The sequence below is a fragment of the Diuraphis noxia genome, unplaced genomic scaffold, assembly GCF_037042655.1.
Source record: "Diuraphis noxia isolate RWA-SAM2 unplaced genomic scaffold, SU_Dnox_SAM2 contig0005, whole genome shotgun sequence".
In the NCBI taxonomy this organism is placed as follows: Eukaryota; Metazoa; Arthropoda; class Insecta; order Hemiptera; family Aphididae; genus Diuraphis; species Diuraphis noxia.
Genome location: NW_028301715.1, coordinates 48,775,258 through 48,793,500, shown reverse-complemented (window position 1 = coordinate 48,793,500; position 18,243 = coordinate 48,775,258). Strand labels below are relative to the sequence as shown.

The window sequence follows — 18,243 nt, the reverse complement described above, 5'->3', positions numbered from 1 at the left end:
TTAAATCTTTTTAATAAATAAAAAGTATCAAATGTACTTGATATTGTATTAGTGATGAAAAAATCAATAGACCTATTACATGTATATATATTATTATATAATTATACGGGGAAAAACATAATTGGAAATATCAACACAATGAAAACTCTAATTGCATGTTACAAAATATAATAATGTTTTTATTTTTTATTTTAATATTATGAATTTATTTTACACCAATTAATTAAATTTAAAAATGTCATAATTTATTAGGTATAATATCATTATATTCTTGCAGTGCGTTACGGCTCATCACATACATCATATAAAATACATTTTAAACAAGAATTTTATCGGTTATACTAAATTAACTAAAGTGTATTTTGTTTAAATTATGTTTAAAACAAGCTCGTTTACGATATTACGTCATAAATAATATATTATTCAGTAATTAAAATGTATTATTTATTATGTAATTGTGTTATCGTCTGGATATCGGCTAAATAACTGTAATAAAAGAACTAAAGAACTAACTATTAACTACTATATTACGATAAAACTATAGTGAAAAGAACGAAAAATTCAATTAAATACAAAAAATAGTAGGTATATATATTTTTATCAAACCTATGAATGAAATCTAGAACAATGTATAGCTAAGATATTTTTAACATTTTTATGAATTATAAAACGATAAAGCATTTAATATTGTATTTTTGATTATCAAATAATCCTAATGGTTTATGGTAGATAGAGGAGTAAAATGCACTATTATTAGCACCAATTAATTTTTTATCATATGAGTAATGGTTAATTTTGAATTTTACAACCTTCGTGTTATCATATTATTTATTTGATTATTCCCAATTCAATGTCGTAATGACTCAAATTAGTTGCCTTGCCAATAAATAATTTGTTTACTATTTTAAGCTCATAATTTTGTTTTTCAAGTTAAAAATACAAGTCCTGTCTGACGTCTGCAGTTGCGACTTGTAGATTGATTTTTATATAACTTAACCTACAAGTACTAGGACGTGCGAAGGAAATTTGTTTTCCCTAACAAAAAAAAAAAAAATGTCTCGGGCCCATGAAAAAAAATCTGCCCCCGCAAAACCTCCCACCGGCGCTGTTTGTTTTGAAGTGAGTTATAAGTATTTTAAGATGTACAAAAAATGTACAATCTCAAAATATTTGTAACAGGCTAATATCAAATATTCTACTATACATTTTACGATTCTTATCAAATGATTAAATGATCTTCTCGTTTTTTAGAGATTCCATAACTAATAGTCGTAGATATTTAAAATTTTCATTAAATGTTTATTAGTTAACATGATACAATTTTTAGAATATTTTACATCGTCTTGAGCAACTATTTACTTTAAAGTTTTTTAAATTATTTTAACATTAAAAACAATTTTTCATTGGATTAGAAAGTTTTGAAATTTTATACAGGGTTCCTCACCAGTTGTTATTAGCAATTATAAAAAATATTAAAGATACAAAAGCATGATTTCTGTAATTATAAGTATTTTAAGATCGAAATTTGATAAAGTTCATCAAAATCTCGAAATTTTTTGTAGTTACAAATTTCTAAAATTTTAAGTTTTTATAGAAAAAAGGTTTAAAATGTAAAACAAGTTTTCTAATCAATAGTTCATACAGATACCTTGGCTTAAAACCTAATATTAATTATTCTTATAACGTACAAGCTGACTAACAGACCGTCTACGCTCAGAACTGTTTTTCGTGTATAGTGGTTAATGATATCAACATAATGTTAATAACATTGAATTCGAATTTAACAACTTAATTACAGTGGCCCACGCGAATCCTAATGGACCTTTACTTATAAGTTATAGACTATAGAATTAAATAAAAAAATCAACGCTATTAAATTTGTTTGCAACCACCCCGTTGTAGTTGCCTGCAGTACGAGCCTGTGTGTAACAATGAACTTTTCGCGGGAAATACAACAACAGATTAAACTACAAATACACAATGAGGGTTGAGTGTAAAATAAAATACCAAATAAGGCGGTTGAGTTCAAATTCTCAACTATGACATGGGAAAAGTAATTTTGCGGAATGCGAAGGATGTAATGAACAAAATAAAATGAAGGAATTTAACGAAACGCTGTGACTACAGTATTTAGTTGAAAAAATAAGGATACATATCGCATAATGTGATAAATATTAAATGAAGGTTGTGAAACTATAGTTGTGATTTAAAATATTTACAAGAAAGTTCAAACGAAGATTAATGTAACGGAAAAAAGATTATTGAGGTACCTAGGTAATGTGGTTTGTTGTAATGAGCTTAGAACTGTATAAAAAAAAAATCAGTAGTGATGACATGTGGACGACTGTGGCTTCTAAAAATTTAAAAACCAACGAAGCGTATTTATATTCAACTACAATCTAAGAAAATGAAAAATATTTTTTTGCGATTTTTCCGATGAAAAATATAGGCCTTAGCAGTCCGAAAACATAGTATACTATATCGTTAACGAAAATAAGGCACAATTATTATTATTTCTACAAGATTTTGAATTATGCATTTTTCTTAGTCAATTAAATCCTGTTACACGCTTTGAAGTTGTAAAGATTTCATTGAATATTTAAATAAATTACTTAATATAATAATTATACATAATATATTATTATTTATTATACGTAATAGTGTTTCAGTTTTTTTTTATAATTAAGTTCACATTTTCTAAAAATTATTGATTTAAGAAAATTGTTTATGATTTTAATACTGCTATAAGAAACTCCAATAAATAAACAGTGAAACTGTATTATTAAATTTAAATATAAATTATTGTACTTTGACTATTATAAATAAGTAAGAAATTAATTAAAACAGAAATAAAAATTTCAAATGACAGGAATTCATCATTTTTAAACAAGAATTAATTACCATGTTAAAAAATTATTAATTATTCGTTTTCCGAAAATTCTAAACGAGAATATTTCAGATATTTAATCACTAATTATGTTCTTAAACTTGTAACTAGATATGTTAAGGTGTATGACCGCGGTAGGCGAATGTTGACAGTCACCGGTGTAGGTTGACATATACCAAAATCCGTAGTGAATGTTGACGAAATTATCATAATGCGTTCATACACCGGTGATTGTTGACATTTACAGTCAGTGTTTGGTAAATGTTGACCACACTTGAAGCAATGTATGTAAAAGGTATTTTTGTATTATTTTGTAAAATTAAGATGTTATTGCCAAGCCACAATATGCATGGAGACGTTTGAACGTTAGTAATGTTGTCGCATGAGACAATCCGATTGTCAATCGTTTGCTAGATAATAAAATATAAATATACCCTCGTCAGTATCGACGTTAATTATAAACCGAGCTCAACAGTCTAGTGTAATACAACGAGCCTTAGTGTAATATTTTATTAATATTATATTCGAATTAAAACTAATTATGGATAAAAGTAAAACAGATATTTTTTATGAAAAGTTTAGTGCACTTTTATTTTTAAAAAAAGGGAAGATAAATGTTTTTATTTAAGCACTGAAAAATATAATAAATATATAAGTGAAGTTTTAAATGCTAAAGCAAAAAAAAATAAACAGCGAAGTGATTACAGGCGATTAAATCGATTTGATGTTATGGATATTATGGTTAATCATAAACTAATCATCCCGTTAAAAGCAGGTGAAACTAAGATTATTTACTATGTAAAGAACGAAGAACTATACGACATTATGTACGAAGCTCGTATAAAAAATGGTCATGGAGGGCGAACCAGAATGATGAACGAATTGCAGAACAAATTCAAAAATATAACATATGAAGTTGTCATGTTATTTTTAAGTTTATGTGTTCAATGCCAAACCAAACAAAAAGTTCCGAAAAAAGGTATTGTAATCAAACCTATTATAAGTCGTGAACTTAATTTCCGGTGTCAAGTAGACTTAGGGGTAGATATACAAACTTGCAAAGATGGTGAATTTAAATTTATATTAAATTATCAGGATCACCAAACCAAATGTATTCAATTAATACGTTTAAAATCTAAAACTGCAGAAGAAGTTGCACATCACTTATTAAATATATTTCTTATTTTCGGAGCGCCAAATATTTTACATTCCGACAATGGACGAGAGATCGTAAATAAAGTTATATCAGAGCTGTGTTCTATGTGGTATGGTGTGAAAATTTTGCATGGTAAACCACGTCACAGCCAAACGCAAGGTTCCATCGAAAGGGCAAACCAAGATTTCCAAAATATACTGAGAGCTATGATGGAAGATAATGACACTACAAAATGGTCAGAAGCATTACCATTTGTCCAATTTGCAAAAAATACGACGTATCATCAAGGTATTAAGCAAACGCCATACGAAGCTATGTTTGGCACTAAATCACAAAGAAGTATTTTTACATCTTCTCTTCCACGAGAACAAATAGAAAAACTAGCAACAGAAGAGGAGTTAGAACAAATACTTCAGTCTATAAGTAAGTATAAATTATAAAATTAAATTAAATATATTAATATGCAGTGACACCTTATATGCATAAAGTGTGATCGATATATAGTGACTAAATAAGAATTTTTTTTGACAGCCCCTCAAATTGGCCCAGAAAATAAAGGAAGTGATGAAAATGAAATAGAGGAAGAGTCTAACGGTAAAATCGACGATAATCTTGACTCCAGATTATCGAAAGATTGTCAAGATTCTTGAAAATCAGGTCCATTTCCCCAGCCCCCCCATTTTGGAATTTTGAACTTTTTTTTTTTTTATTCGATTGTGCTACGTTAGTGCCGTTTGTTCTACATGGTCTCACGTTTGTGCTGACTTCCTAGCCCTATGAAATTAAATTTTAAGTATGGCGGGGCTGACGAAATGTTAGCCCCCCCATTTTGGAATTTCGAACTTTTTTTTTTTTATTCGATTGTGCTACGTTAGTGCCGTTTGTTCTACATGGTCTCACGTTTGTGCTGACTTCCTAGCCCTATGAAATTAAATTTTAAGTATGGCGGGGCTGACGAAATGTTAGCCCCCCCATTTTGGAATTTCGAACTTTTTTTTTTTTTATTCGATTGTGCTACGTTAGTGCCGTTTGTTCTACATGGTCTCGCGTTTGTGCTGACTTCCTAGCCCTATGAAATTAAATTTTAAGTATAGCGGGGCTGACGAAATGTTAGCCCCCCCATTTTGGAATTTCGAACTTTTTTTTTTATTATTCGATTGTGCTACGTTAGTGCCGTTTGTTCTACATGGTCTCGCGTTTGTGCTGACTTCCTAGCCCTATGAAATTAAATTTTAAGTATAGCGGGGCTGAAGAAATGCTTACGTCGCAATATTGGCGTTTAAAAAAAAAATAACACAGTTGATTCTTGATAAACACTATCAATTAGTTGCTTAGTAAGATCACTAAAAATTTCAGTTACTTAATTAAATTATAGTATAGTGTTAATACCTTTTATTATTTTATTATTTTCCCATTTTCATGTCCTTATATCAATCACTTAATTAATATATTACTATAATAATTTCTAATTAAATATAGAGCCTCCTATATCTATATTATATATAAACAAAACTGATATGCCTAATCAACTTATAAACTTCCGATATTTGGAGGTGTTTATTTTTATCATTTTAGTATCGTCTGTTTATCAGTTCCAAAATATCGTACATCAAATGTACATCAATATTCCGAACATTAAAAGGGTATAAAAAATGGTATTACATGATGTATAATATTATATAGATAATGAATGATTAAAGATTTTTAAACTTAAAAATAATAAAGATACATAAACATTTTAAGTTGAATTTTGACAAAACTCATTAAAAACTCGAAAACTTAATTTTAATTGAACACCCTGTGGTGGCTAATCTGATGCACGATTCTAAAGACGAATCGTGAATACGGTTTCTTGATTTGGTTTTATTAAATTCATTGTAGAAAATGCTGATTCACAAATATACGTACTGCCAAATATTGACAAAATTTCAAGAGAAAAATTCCGTAATGTATAAATTCGTAATAAGATCGTATAAATTGTATAACCTCTTATTGCGACTTTGTTATAATATTATTGTGATTTAAAATTTAAATTTTTGGAGGGGCCAAAAAAAAGCTTCGCGGGCCGCGGGTCTATATGATCAAATACTATTGGTTTATCAGGTTAAATACGTTTATATGCGTTCTGTAATTTATATGTTATGCGTAAACAAAATAAATATATACTACTATGGTGGCAGACTTTTCTTGACTGCCGCAGAACAGGGGGTCTGCAATCCACCGCAGGTGGATTGCCTACCTGACAAGCTGCTTCACATATGTTAATCGATATTCACTTGAGGGGACTTTCTTGCTGGACACTGAAACACGGATTCAAATTGACGGTTTTTATATACGAAAAAGCACCAGAAATGCGACGAGAGACCGTATTATTCAATGACCAATTTTCATGGGCAATATGAGATTTCTAGATAGGTACTCACACTTGTTTTTCAAACAGTTCCAGCTTCGAAACTAAATGGCAGCGATATATACATAAAATATTAAGTACTAAGTATAAACTCAATGGTTTATACTATCTAAGTATCCGAGTTTCATTTATCGCCGCGGAACAGGGGGTCTGCAATCCACCGCAGGTGGATTGCCTACCTGACAAGCTGCTGCACACATATTAATCGATATTCACTTGAAGAGACTTACTTGCTAGACACCGAAACACGGATTAAAAAATGACGGTTTTATAGATACGAAAAATCACTGGAAATGCAACGGGAGGCCGTATTATTCAGTGGCCGATTTTCATAGGCAATGTTAGATAGGAAAGCTCTACAGTCTACACTTTAAAGTCACTGTACACGCATGAAGGCATTACATATCTAGCCACTTAAGGCAAGAGTGGATTGCCCAGCCGGCTATCGACTAACACCGGTGATGACTGATAGCTAGACAAACGCCGTACACATTTTCATATACGAAATAGTACATGTGAAATGCTGGGAGATTTTAACCAACCAACTTATAATGGTTGAGGCGGATTGCTAGATGCTGAAACTTTCAAACGTTGCCTCCAAACCTCCAAGCCTTATCACCAATTCTTATCATTCTTATCACAAATCCTAACCTCAATCACCTCCACAAACTTTCGACTTTTATAAATCCAACGACTTGGCCCCAAAATCAATATCCACTTTCAGCGAATCCACAGGGCCTCCGAGTTTCCGATGTCAGCTAGTTTGATAATAATCTAATCTAATCTAATATAATAATAATTAATAATTGTAATATTAATTCGAGGTCTGTGGTTCGACCGTTGTCTCTTATCATTGATTTTCACACGATTGTCTCGTATGAAAAACAGAAGACTAGACTTTGTATTATAAATTATAATTATAATAAAATTATTTTATAACATGAATTATACTATATTATTAAATTAAACAATAATTTCTTTTTTATGTACCTATTAAAATGTTTTATGTAATAGGTATCTGGTATTTTACTAGAATACAATTTCCGTTAAGTTAGATTAGCTGTGACGTAAATTTTTAAGAAATTTTAAGATTAGGTAAAAATATATTTCACCCCCCTCCCCCCCCCCCCTAAGAGAGGCCTAGGTATGCCACTGGACTGAAACATCGGAGGAAAATAGACATAATTTTAGTCAAAAATTCTGTGTCAAGGAAAATGAACAGGGGAGAAAAACGATATCTCGTTTTTGGAGGAAAATGGAACCACCCTTTATTCTAACACATAATATATAATATATAATTATAGAACATATGCCATAAAATATGTAGTTAAAACAATATTGTGTTTGAATTATAATATTAATAAATATTTTTTCTCGTACAATCTTTATACAATTTTTTCTGAGCCATTTTTGGAACCATTTTGGAGTCGATAAAACGATTGCATATATTAAGAATGGTATTGGTTTAAGGTTACACTAGTAACACCACGGGAAAATTTATTTTTCCGAGATTGGGGAGATGAAAAAATGTTTAAATTATGATTACACATAAATACAAATGAAATAACAATCGATAAAATATTTTTTTTACGTGTATCTATATATGTATACTTTGGTAGTACCTACTGAGGTAACAGGCCTGATCCGCTCTATATAAAATTTAATTTCATAGGACTAGGAAGTGAGCACAAACGCGATACCATGTAGAACAAACGGCACTAACGTAGCACAATAGGTATTAAATATAAATATACATATACTTTAACAAAAAATATTTAAAAATGATCTTATATTATTAGTCATGTACGGCCTTGAGAAATTTCCTGATTAACATCTTTATACTTTATTGCTGTAGTTATATCACCTTCTAATTTCTATACCTAATCATAATATTGCTAATACAGAAAGCCTATGTTGGATAATAATAATGCATTTTTAATTATTATTATAAAAAAATAATGCAAGTTGTCGTTTGCGCATTACTATTGTCTATTGTTAATATAGTATAGTACTATAATTGTGAGACAGTTGCGTATAATTCAATTTTTGAATTATACAATGTTTGCGCTGGACCATTTTAATGTTTTACATCATTTGTGCATCAATATTATTTAACAACAGAATTTAAAAAAAGGTGCTCACCTAAAAGCGAAAGTTATTTTCTAACTTTAATCTTAAAATTAGCTTATCTCTAAATTTACTCACTCAATATTAAATTCTCAGTTATTGCATATTTATTTCTGTTTTAAAATATATAGGTATGCACCAATGTACTGTATTAATCAGTTGCTAATAACACGGCAAAATCATTTATAACTGTCTCCTGAACGTTAAAACCTTGACTACATTGAACAACATTGTCTTAAGTACACCACCAGTGAGATAAAAAGGTTTAATTATAAAAATAATAACGGGCATCACAATATTACCAAGAATTGAATTATAAAATTATTTTAAGAGTTTAATTAACTAATTTATTTATTTGTATATATTTTATTTTCAATTTATTTATTTATTTATTCAAACTATATGTATATTTGGGATTTTTTGGTTTAGTAAACATTTAACTATATACAATTAAGTTTTCGAGTTTTTAATGAGTTTTGTCAAAATTCAACTTAAAATGTTTATGTATCTTTATTATTTTTAAGTTTAAAAATCTTTAATCATTCATTATCTATATAATATTATACATCATGTAATACCATTTTTTATACCCTTTTAATGTTCGGAATATTGATGTACATTTGATGTACGATATTTTGGAACTGATAAACAGACGATACTAAAATGATAAAAATAAACACCTCCAAATATCGGAAGTTTATAAGTTGATTAGGCATATCAGTTTTGTTTATATATAATATAGATATAGGAGGCTCTATATTTAATTAGAAATTATTATAGTAATATATTAATTAAGTGATTGATATAAGGACATGAAAATGGGAAAATAATAAAATAATAAAAGGTATTAACACTATACTATAATTTAATTAAGTAACTGAAATTTTTAGTGATCTTACTAAGCAACTAATTGATAGTGTTTATCAAGAATCAACTGTGTTATTTTTTTTTTAAACGCCAATATTGCGACGTAAGCATTTCTTCAGCCCCGCTATACTTAAAATTTAATTTCATAGGGCTAGGAAGTCAGCACAAACGCGAGACCATGTAGAACAAACGGCACTAACGTAGCACAATCGAATAATAAAAAAAAAAGTTCGAAATTCCAAAATGGGGGGGCTAACATTTCGTCAGCCCCGCTATACTTAAAATTTAATTTCATAGGGCTAGGAAGTCAGCACAAACGCGAGACCATGTAGAACAAACGGCACTAACGTAGCACAATCGAATAAAAAAAAAAAAAGTTCGAAATTCCAAAATGGGGGGGCTAACATTTCGTCAGCCCCGCCATACTTAAAATTTAATTTCATAGGGCTAGGAAGTCAGCACAAACGTGAGACCATGTAGAACAAACGGCACTAACGTAGCACAATCGAATAAAAAAAAAAAAGTTCGAAATTCCAAAATGGGGGGGCTAACATTTCGTCAGCCCCGCCATACTTAAAATTTAATTTCATAGGGCTAGGAAGTCAGCACAAACGTGAGACCATGTAGAACAAACGGCACTAACGTAGCACAATCGAATAAAAAAAAAAAAGTTCGAAATTCCAAAATGGGGGGGCTAACATTTCGTCAGCCCCGCCATACTTAAAATTTAATTTCATAGGGCTAGGAAGTCAGCACAAACGTGAGACCATGTAGAACAAACGGCACTAACGTAGCACAATCGAATAAAAAAAAAAAAAGTTCGAAATTCCAAAATGGGGGGGCTGGGGAAATGGACCTTTGAAAATCATGCAAATAATGATGAAGATAAGCTCAGCGATAAAAGTGATGACAAAAACCAAAATGAATTATTAAGCATGTAATTTAAAACAATAATACCTATTACAAAAACAATTCAAACAAATATTTTGTTAAGACATAAATGAAAGGAAGGAGAATACAATTAAGAATAGAGCTTTGGCACTAAATGGACTTCAAACACAAGCAAGTGTAATGCTGCGATCGTCGAACCAAAAATTTCCGCCTGCTCACGTGGGTTATACTGTTAGAGTGCGTGTTCCAGATATCGATCGAGGACGTATGGATTACCAAAATATCTTGGCTGTTGTAATGGACGTTGATAATGACTTCTACAAATTAGGAACAAAATATGGGATTATCAGTCAGCTGTACACTCGAAATCAATTTGCAGTGTGCAAAGAAAAATTGATATCGTTAAACGACAAGACAATGTCTTTGAGACAGGTATCGACAGCTGCTTCCAAAAGTGGTGGCCAAGGTTATATACGATGCAATTGTAAAAAAAAAATGTAATACAAAAAAATGTAATTGTAAGAATGGGGGAATACTTTGTAACAGTAAATCGTGGCGATAGTTTACCATGTTGTAATAAATAAAACTTAATAAAGCATATGCTACCTAAACTTAAATATTAAAAAATTAATTTGTTCAACTATATTTATTTATGAATTTATTAGCTATCTATTTTATTATATAATATGTTGTCGTTGTCACACATGTCAACATTCACTAAATAACTATTGCGCATGTCAACAAATACTGGTAAATGTCCGCATTGTGAGATATTTGAAATAATTGATAACATTCACCAAAATGATTAGTGAATGTCGACATACGCCGGTGACTGTCAACATTTACTTCCATGCGGTCATACACCTTAATAGATACATAAAATAATAAAATTAAAACCATTAAACCAAAGACCTAATTAAATTTATCTGATTATTAATTTACTGAAAAATAAGACATTAAAATTATAAATGTTGTTTGCTTATAATTCTTACTAATTTTTAAATACAAGACAACGATCGTGTACGATTGGTAGGTTCTAAATTGAAAAGTAAACCTTTCAGTCGAATAGAATTACAAAAACCTATGCGATAATGTAAGCTTGCAATTTAATTCTGAATTCCTTAACAGTTTCCCCTATCTTCAGGAGGGAAGTATAACATTGCAATGATAAGAGCATCAATTTAATTTCCGGCAATTAACGCAAAGTTAACGTACTGATCACATGTCTTATCGTCATACAGATCGTTTGCAAGCGTCAATTGGACATACATTAGGCACGTTCCGACTGTATCTATTTACCTACTTTAGAATAGACAAATTTTCAAAATGTATTTTGAGTTCGGGTGTATTGTTAACAATTGAAATGCGTTTGGAAGATTTAATATAACGCGTTTGATCGGATGGTTTAAACATAGTGTAATGTGTGTTTTGGTGACTTTTTCTAAATACACTATAAATCAGTATAAAATAATATAATGAGTTTATAGGTGACATTTGGGCGATGAATTTTCCCTTTCATTTTCACAGACCGCCAAATAATTAATAAATTATTGTTTTTAAAAACTTAAACGCATCGAAAAACAAAAAATCTACTTATTTAATTATTAGATTCACAAAAAACATAATTTTCAACCTAAATACAAAGTTTATTCCGTTATTTTGTTATTAAATCATAAAAATGTCATCACTATTATTAAGATCAATATTTCCAGCGAATTCTACGTATATAAATATTTCAATCATGAAATATAAAATTAGGGATAACAACAATCTTTACGCAAACCAGTTTTGGGCATATCAATGTTGTTTTTTTGCAAAAACGAATAGCCACAGTTTCTTAAAAATAAAAATTGTAGTATTAATATAAGATATTTTTGAGCTTTTTACAAACATTTAAAATTTTCGATTTTATATTCTATATGAATTATTACAATTAAAAAAAAACAATTTTAATAATTGGTACTAGTAAAGTACCTCATACATTTTTAACATTGGAATAAAAAAATGTAGCATGTAATTTGGTCATAAATAATAATTTGAAGCTTAATGGAAATTATTATCCTCGTCCTAACTCATAAGATATCCGGATATCATTAAAACAACGCAAATCACACAACATTTTTTATGAACGAATAAGTTTATAGCTAATGAATTGCATCGTAATGGTGGTTAATCAGTGACTAATGATAGTAATTTATGACAAAAAATAAATAAATTCAAAACACATTACACTGCGACAGATTGCTGATAATTGTTTCAGCAATAATTAAATAAACTAGAGGAACATAATATTTAAAAGATCCACCTCTTTTAGTTGAAAAACAATCGTTAAAATCTGCAGATTCGTGAATAAAATAAAACAATAAAGATTGATTGTATCAAATTTATATTTTACCGTCAATGTTTTTTGTTATTTTACGAATGACAAATTTAATTTAGCAATCTTATTATTCCCTAGAAGAATATAATATTATAATATAATTTAATATAATATACTTTCGTGAGATGTTTTAGGAATGTAATATCTCTATCGTGACAAACTAAAGAAATAGGAGATAGTAAATTCTTAATATTTTAGCACAATATGAGCTTATCAATTTTGCAAAGGATTTCCATGACAATAGCCAATAAATTAAAGTGTTTGATAACTGTATAACAACTTAAAGTTTTGAATAGTTTTGGAAGTATTATAAAATGTTCAGTCAGATTACTACACTGCAGAGTTCATCATTCTTCATTTAGTGTTAAAACTTTTGATTTAATTTGTTTCTTTAGATACTTTGTCATAAATTAATATGATGAATCCTACCACAATAATTTAATTTTGTTCAATATCTCAGGTATTAAATAATTTACATGGATGTACATTTGTTTACATGATATTTATGCTAATGCATATTAGAGACCTTTGTTTGAATAAATCTGTTCATTTTCTAATAGCCTATATCAGTACTTAATTTTTAAAACGCATCTGATACAATAATTTCGTTCACTCGTAAAACTATTAAAATTCAGAGAGCCTATAGCTATATTACGTATTATAATAAACTGTTTGATAAAAAAAAAAAGTTCGATACATTTTGAATAATATTTAATAATATGCACATAATGTTCATTATGCAGTTTGAATGAGCTGCCGACTGCCAATATGAATGGATGAATAACTCTATGATATTGAAAGCGTAAAGATAATTCAAGTAATAGAAATTAACGACAACAAAAATATTTTTCATTAAGATTACCGAGTTTTCGCATCTCCGAAATTTTGTACGGTTATTTCAGATGCCAAGACACATGTTATTAGATAGGTATATATCATTTTATTTATTCGTTTGTTTGTCGAGCACAATCTACTGGAAAAACGATTAAAATATTACTGTTTTCTGTATACAAATTACCAAATTGCACCATTTTTAATTGTTTTATTTAATTTAACGCCTAAATGTATACTGATTTCTATTATTACTGCAGAGAATTTATTAACACAAGAAAAAGCATGTTTTGTCTAAGGCAATAAAAATTTGTAATCAGTGTATAAACCGTATCGTCAAACTTACATACTATAATCTCGTGTTTAATAACAGTAGGTAAGTATACCTTTTAAATAAACTATAACTAAAACTCGACTAATCACGTTTTATCTATACGAGCTGCTGAACGCGTATCTTTTGTTTATCTATTACGGTAGGTTTCGCGATAATTGCTTTTTTAGCGTCCCCCCCCCTTTTACATCGCTCGCAAAAATAATAATCGTATAATACGCAGTGCGCATAGCTATAACTTTATTTTTAAACATAAGATAAAAACTTCGACAACTTGAGGTTATTATTAGCATAACAATAGTATCTAATGAATGATAACAGGAATAAAATATTTGTAAATATTCGGTTTGTGGTATAAATTAGTGTAATGGAAAAATGTGTGTAATGCTTCAATGTTATCTTCGCTGAGAGCAAAGTGGAGAGATGATGAGTTTTCGAAGATTTCCCGTGCTTCGGTGTATTTTGGAATTTCATAACACAACTTTTTTTTAATATTCAATTACTCCACCTACACTCGATCCAATATCTTTTTCATCATCAATTCGGCATTATATGCCTATATAAGCTTCGTGGCATCTTTCCCGTCAAATTATCGGAAGTTTCACAATAAAAAATATTTTTGACGTGCGTCCTTTTTAGTGTTTCCAAAGCGCATCACGGAGGATGAACTGGCTTACTTTACACTTCAAACATATTTCGTTATTATTTATTATTTTAACTTACCATCCATTGAGACTTTGAGTGAATGCTCTACTTTTTTTATCATAGAAAAATGTATTTACTCTAGGCTGGTGTTTAAATGCCATTCTTTTAACAGATTCGATAGTTGCCGTCATTCGGTTGGCTCTAGTGGTAGCCGGTAGGCATATTCGAATTTCGCGAATTATTCGAAGTATCCTGATTATTCGACTCAATTTTGTTATTCATTGACTCATTTTTATATACCTACTATTAATATTTTAAATCTATAACGTAACTTTTAGACATAGTTGTACTAAATTTCGAACGCATTTTAAGTACCAGTGATATCATAAAACTTAAGTGTTAATTTTTATTATAATAAAATAAAATAATTTATTTTACCATAAGTACATTAAAATAATTGTAAGTCTTAAATCACATAAAAAGCAAATCCATAAATCCAGAAAATTCAGATATTCCGATTTCATTCCAATCGTTAAATACCACACTACTCGTAAACATCTGCAACACTTAGGTTACCAAAGAGACCGTTTTAAAACCGACTGTGACAACCGCATTTCACACATTATTGCCTCTTGGCGCCGTCACGGTCACTTAACCCTGCGCTGCGCTGCACACACCCACACGATATTTTTACCACTCTCGTTGGACTTGATGACATTTAGGTTATCTCGTGTGCTTCACGTAGTAAACTAGAGTCGGCAGAATGAAGTACGAAAACGTTTCGCGTCTAAAATAATTAGCTGCGAATGACGCTGAAATATTAGAGCACATAATATGTATGGCAACGGTATAGACGTGTTTGCACTCTTGAACTCGAGACTCTAACAGAATACTGCTCATTTTTTCCACACGCGAATTATCTATCGTACATTTCGCATGTTATTTACTAACCTAACCTGCGGCGATATGGATGAAGCAGTCACGTTGAATATCGGTCGTCCTGAAATCCTATAAGCCCTCTCGTCGCTTTCTAAACGTAACAATATAAACTTGACCTTAACGCGTAACAGCACAGTACTTAGTCCGACTGTATTATGGAATCAGATTTGAAAATTATTGAAACTTATATACATTTTCTAAACACTTAAATTCTGGTACGCCACCACTCCCCCCCCCACTTCTAATAATCGATACAATATAGTGTACATAATGGTGCAACTAAACACATTTTATATAACATTTATTATTGAGTCATTTTATATTGACATTGTCATTTTTCCTAACAAAAATCGAAATTTTAAAATAAAAATCGAACCGTTTATTATAACTTATTATAACTAATCGATAAATATTGTAGGAAATGTAAAACGGTATTTATCAAACACAAAATATAAGTATATATAATACTTATACGTTATTGTTGCCAATGAGTCACCCGACAGAAACGATAAACGATAACGCTTACATCATAACCATAGAGTAATATATATAATAATAAATATTATATTAATATATAATTATATATTATTTATTATATACATATAATAAATATAATATTATAATATAATATATATATATATTATATAATTATATATTTGAATTATATAAATTATACTATATTATTATTCTATTACTCTATTTGATCATAACAAAGTACACAATATATTGGTGTGTCACAGATCCTATGGGACCACGAACCGTCGCTGAGCTCGTGGAGCAGCCTGCCGTATGTCTGGTTCCTGTTCCACTGGCTGGCCATGTCACACACGTGCTACAACCCGCTGATCTACTGCTGGATGAACACCCGGTACCGGGCTGGTTTCGCTGCCGTTCTGCGCAACGTTCCCGGGTTCGGCCGGTGCTGCGGGGGTTACTTGCGGGCCCAACAGCACCAGTCGCATCACTACAATAGCCACAACGATGCCAGTCAGGCAGACGGCCTACACCGGATCAACACGACGTCGTCGTTCGTGTCAGTCAAGTCGCGGCTCAAGTCGTTCAATGGGCGGCCCCCAGCGTACGGCCGGAGCCGACGGAACTGGAACGAGGAAACACTCTGAGCGGCGCCGCGGTCATGGTCGTCGACGGTGGCCGAACATCCGGAAAATTTCCTTAGTCGTGGTGCGGTCGCAACGCAAAACCACACGTTTTTTACTTCGACTCCGGCACAGCGCGACGCGGTGGACACGAGAACCGCACACTTTATAATATTTATGTCGGTCTGTTCGGCAAGCCAGGCGGCACTTGGCAAACATACTGGCGGAGTAGGGTGACGGAGGGGTGCAACATTTTCCAAAGTTACCACACAAATCGACGAATTGTTAGTTGTACAATCAGCGTTTTTCTTGAACGACTGCGACTTATTTATATGTAAAAGTTTAAAATAAATGCTCATTGATTCATCATTTATAATGATGAAACAGTAGAAATTAGCCGATTTTACATACAAAACAAAGAGTCCATCCAAAATATAATTTTAACATTAAAGTTATTCCAATCAAACGTTTGATTAATATAATATTGAAATTACAAAAAAATAAATTTAACATTATTCATACGAAATAATTGAAAATCTTTGTCACGCATAAATTAACAAATAGAATATTTCGTGATTATTTTTATTTTATCATTTTCTTATTCAAACATATTTTAAAATAGGTATACAAATCAAATATTTAAAAAATTGAAAACACTGACCCTGACAAACGAAATTGTAATGCAATATAGTTAGATAGCTACACTCGTGGACCATTCACCTATCACCTCGGGGGGGGGGGGGGGGGGGGGGTTAAAAGTGTCGTTCGATCCCATAGAATTTTACCAAGATAGAAGGACCATATCGTACCCCCATTCCATCCAAATGCCGCCTATATGGTTCATTGTACATATATAGTGAAATTTCGCACACTTTTAGTCGGATAAAAACGTAAATCAATCACACTTTTTTATGTACAGACCACCTTTTTCATTTGGATATTTTATCACATTTCGTTATGTTGATAACTTACTACCTACGATTATAATTATGTACCTAACCTAACCTACTAAAAGTGTGTGGTCATTTACTGGTTTATCTTAAGTGTGCAGTTTTTGGATTCAAAAGTTGTTACTTGTTGTTATGAATTATGATCAATATTCTTACTGATAATGCAAGATGTCCTTTAATTTGAAATGTATTTTGTGATGATGTTAATTTTTATCGTATAAACCAGAGACTAGAGTGTACCGATTAAAAACAATCTATATACGTTTTATCGTTATAGTGAAATGATCAAATTGATTCGAAACAAGTTAGGATAAAGTGATTTTAAAATGTAACCCTACGCGTCATGATTCTTCCTCTTAAAAAACATGTATCGTAATAAAAATGTATTTTTGTTATGTTTGCCGCGATAATTATAGAGATGGGTGAGTCTTAGTTTTTTATATGCTTCGTTAAAACATAAACAATAAACAGATGACAGATATTATTTTAATTGTTGGAAATAACAATTTTCCTAGGAGAGATGTGATATTTTGATTAAAAAAATGTATGATATTTTAAGGGATTAAAAACCACTTCGATCACTGCACAAATAACGTTATAGTATATTATTGTTATTTAAAAAAACTTATACACTTCAAGTCATCCAACCCCAATTTTTCCCAGTGATTTTTCAAAAACGAAAATGAACATAGAAAATATACATGTCTATAATAATATTATATTAAACGTTTG

General features: G+C 30.5%; 1 protein-coding gene and 1 pseudogene across 2 annotated transcripts in view; both read left to right on the top strand.

Moving 5' to 3' along the window:
* LOC107173366 (RYamide receptor-like) overlaps positions 1–17,293 on the top strand; it is a 122,205-nt gene extending 104,912 nt beyond the window's left edge. For both annotated transcript variants that reach the window (XM_089229392.1, XM_089229391.1), the window contains one exon: positions 16,205–17,293. In XM_089229392.1, coding sequence (XP_089085518.1) covers positions 16,205–16,585 — 381 coding nt within the window. In that variant the 3' untranslated portion in view covers positions 16,586–17,293. The remainder of the gene's footprint in view (positions 1–16,204) is intronic.
* On the top strand, positions 10,281–10,900 carry LOC149055454 (uncharacterized; annotated as a pseudogene).
* Positions 17,294–18,243: the final 950 nt, after the last annotated feature.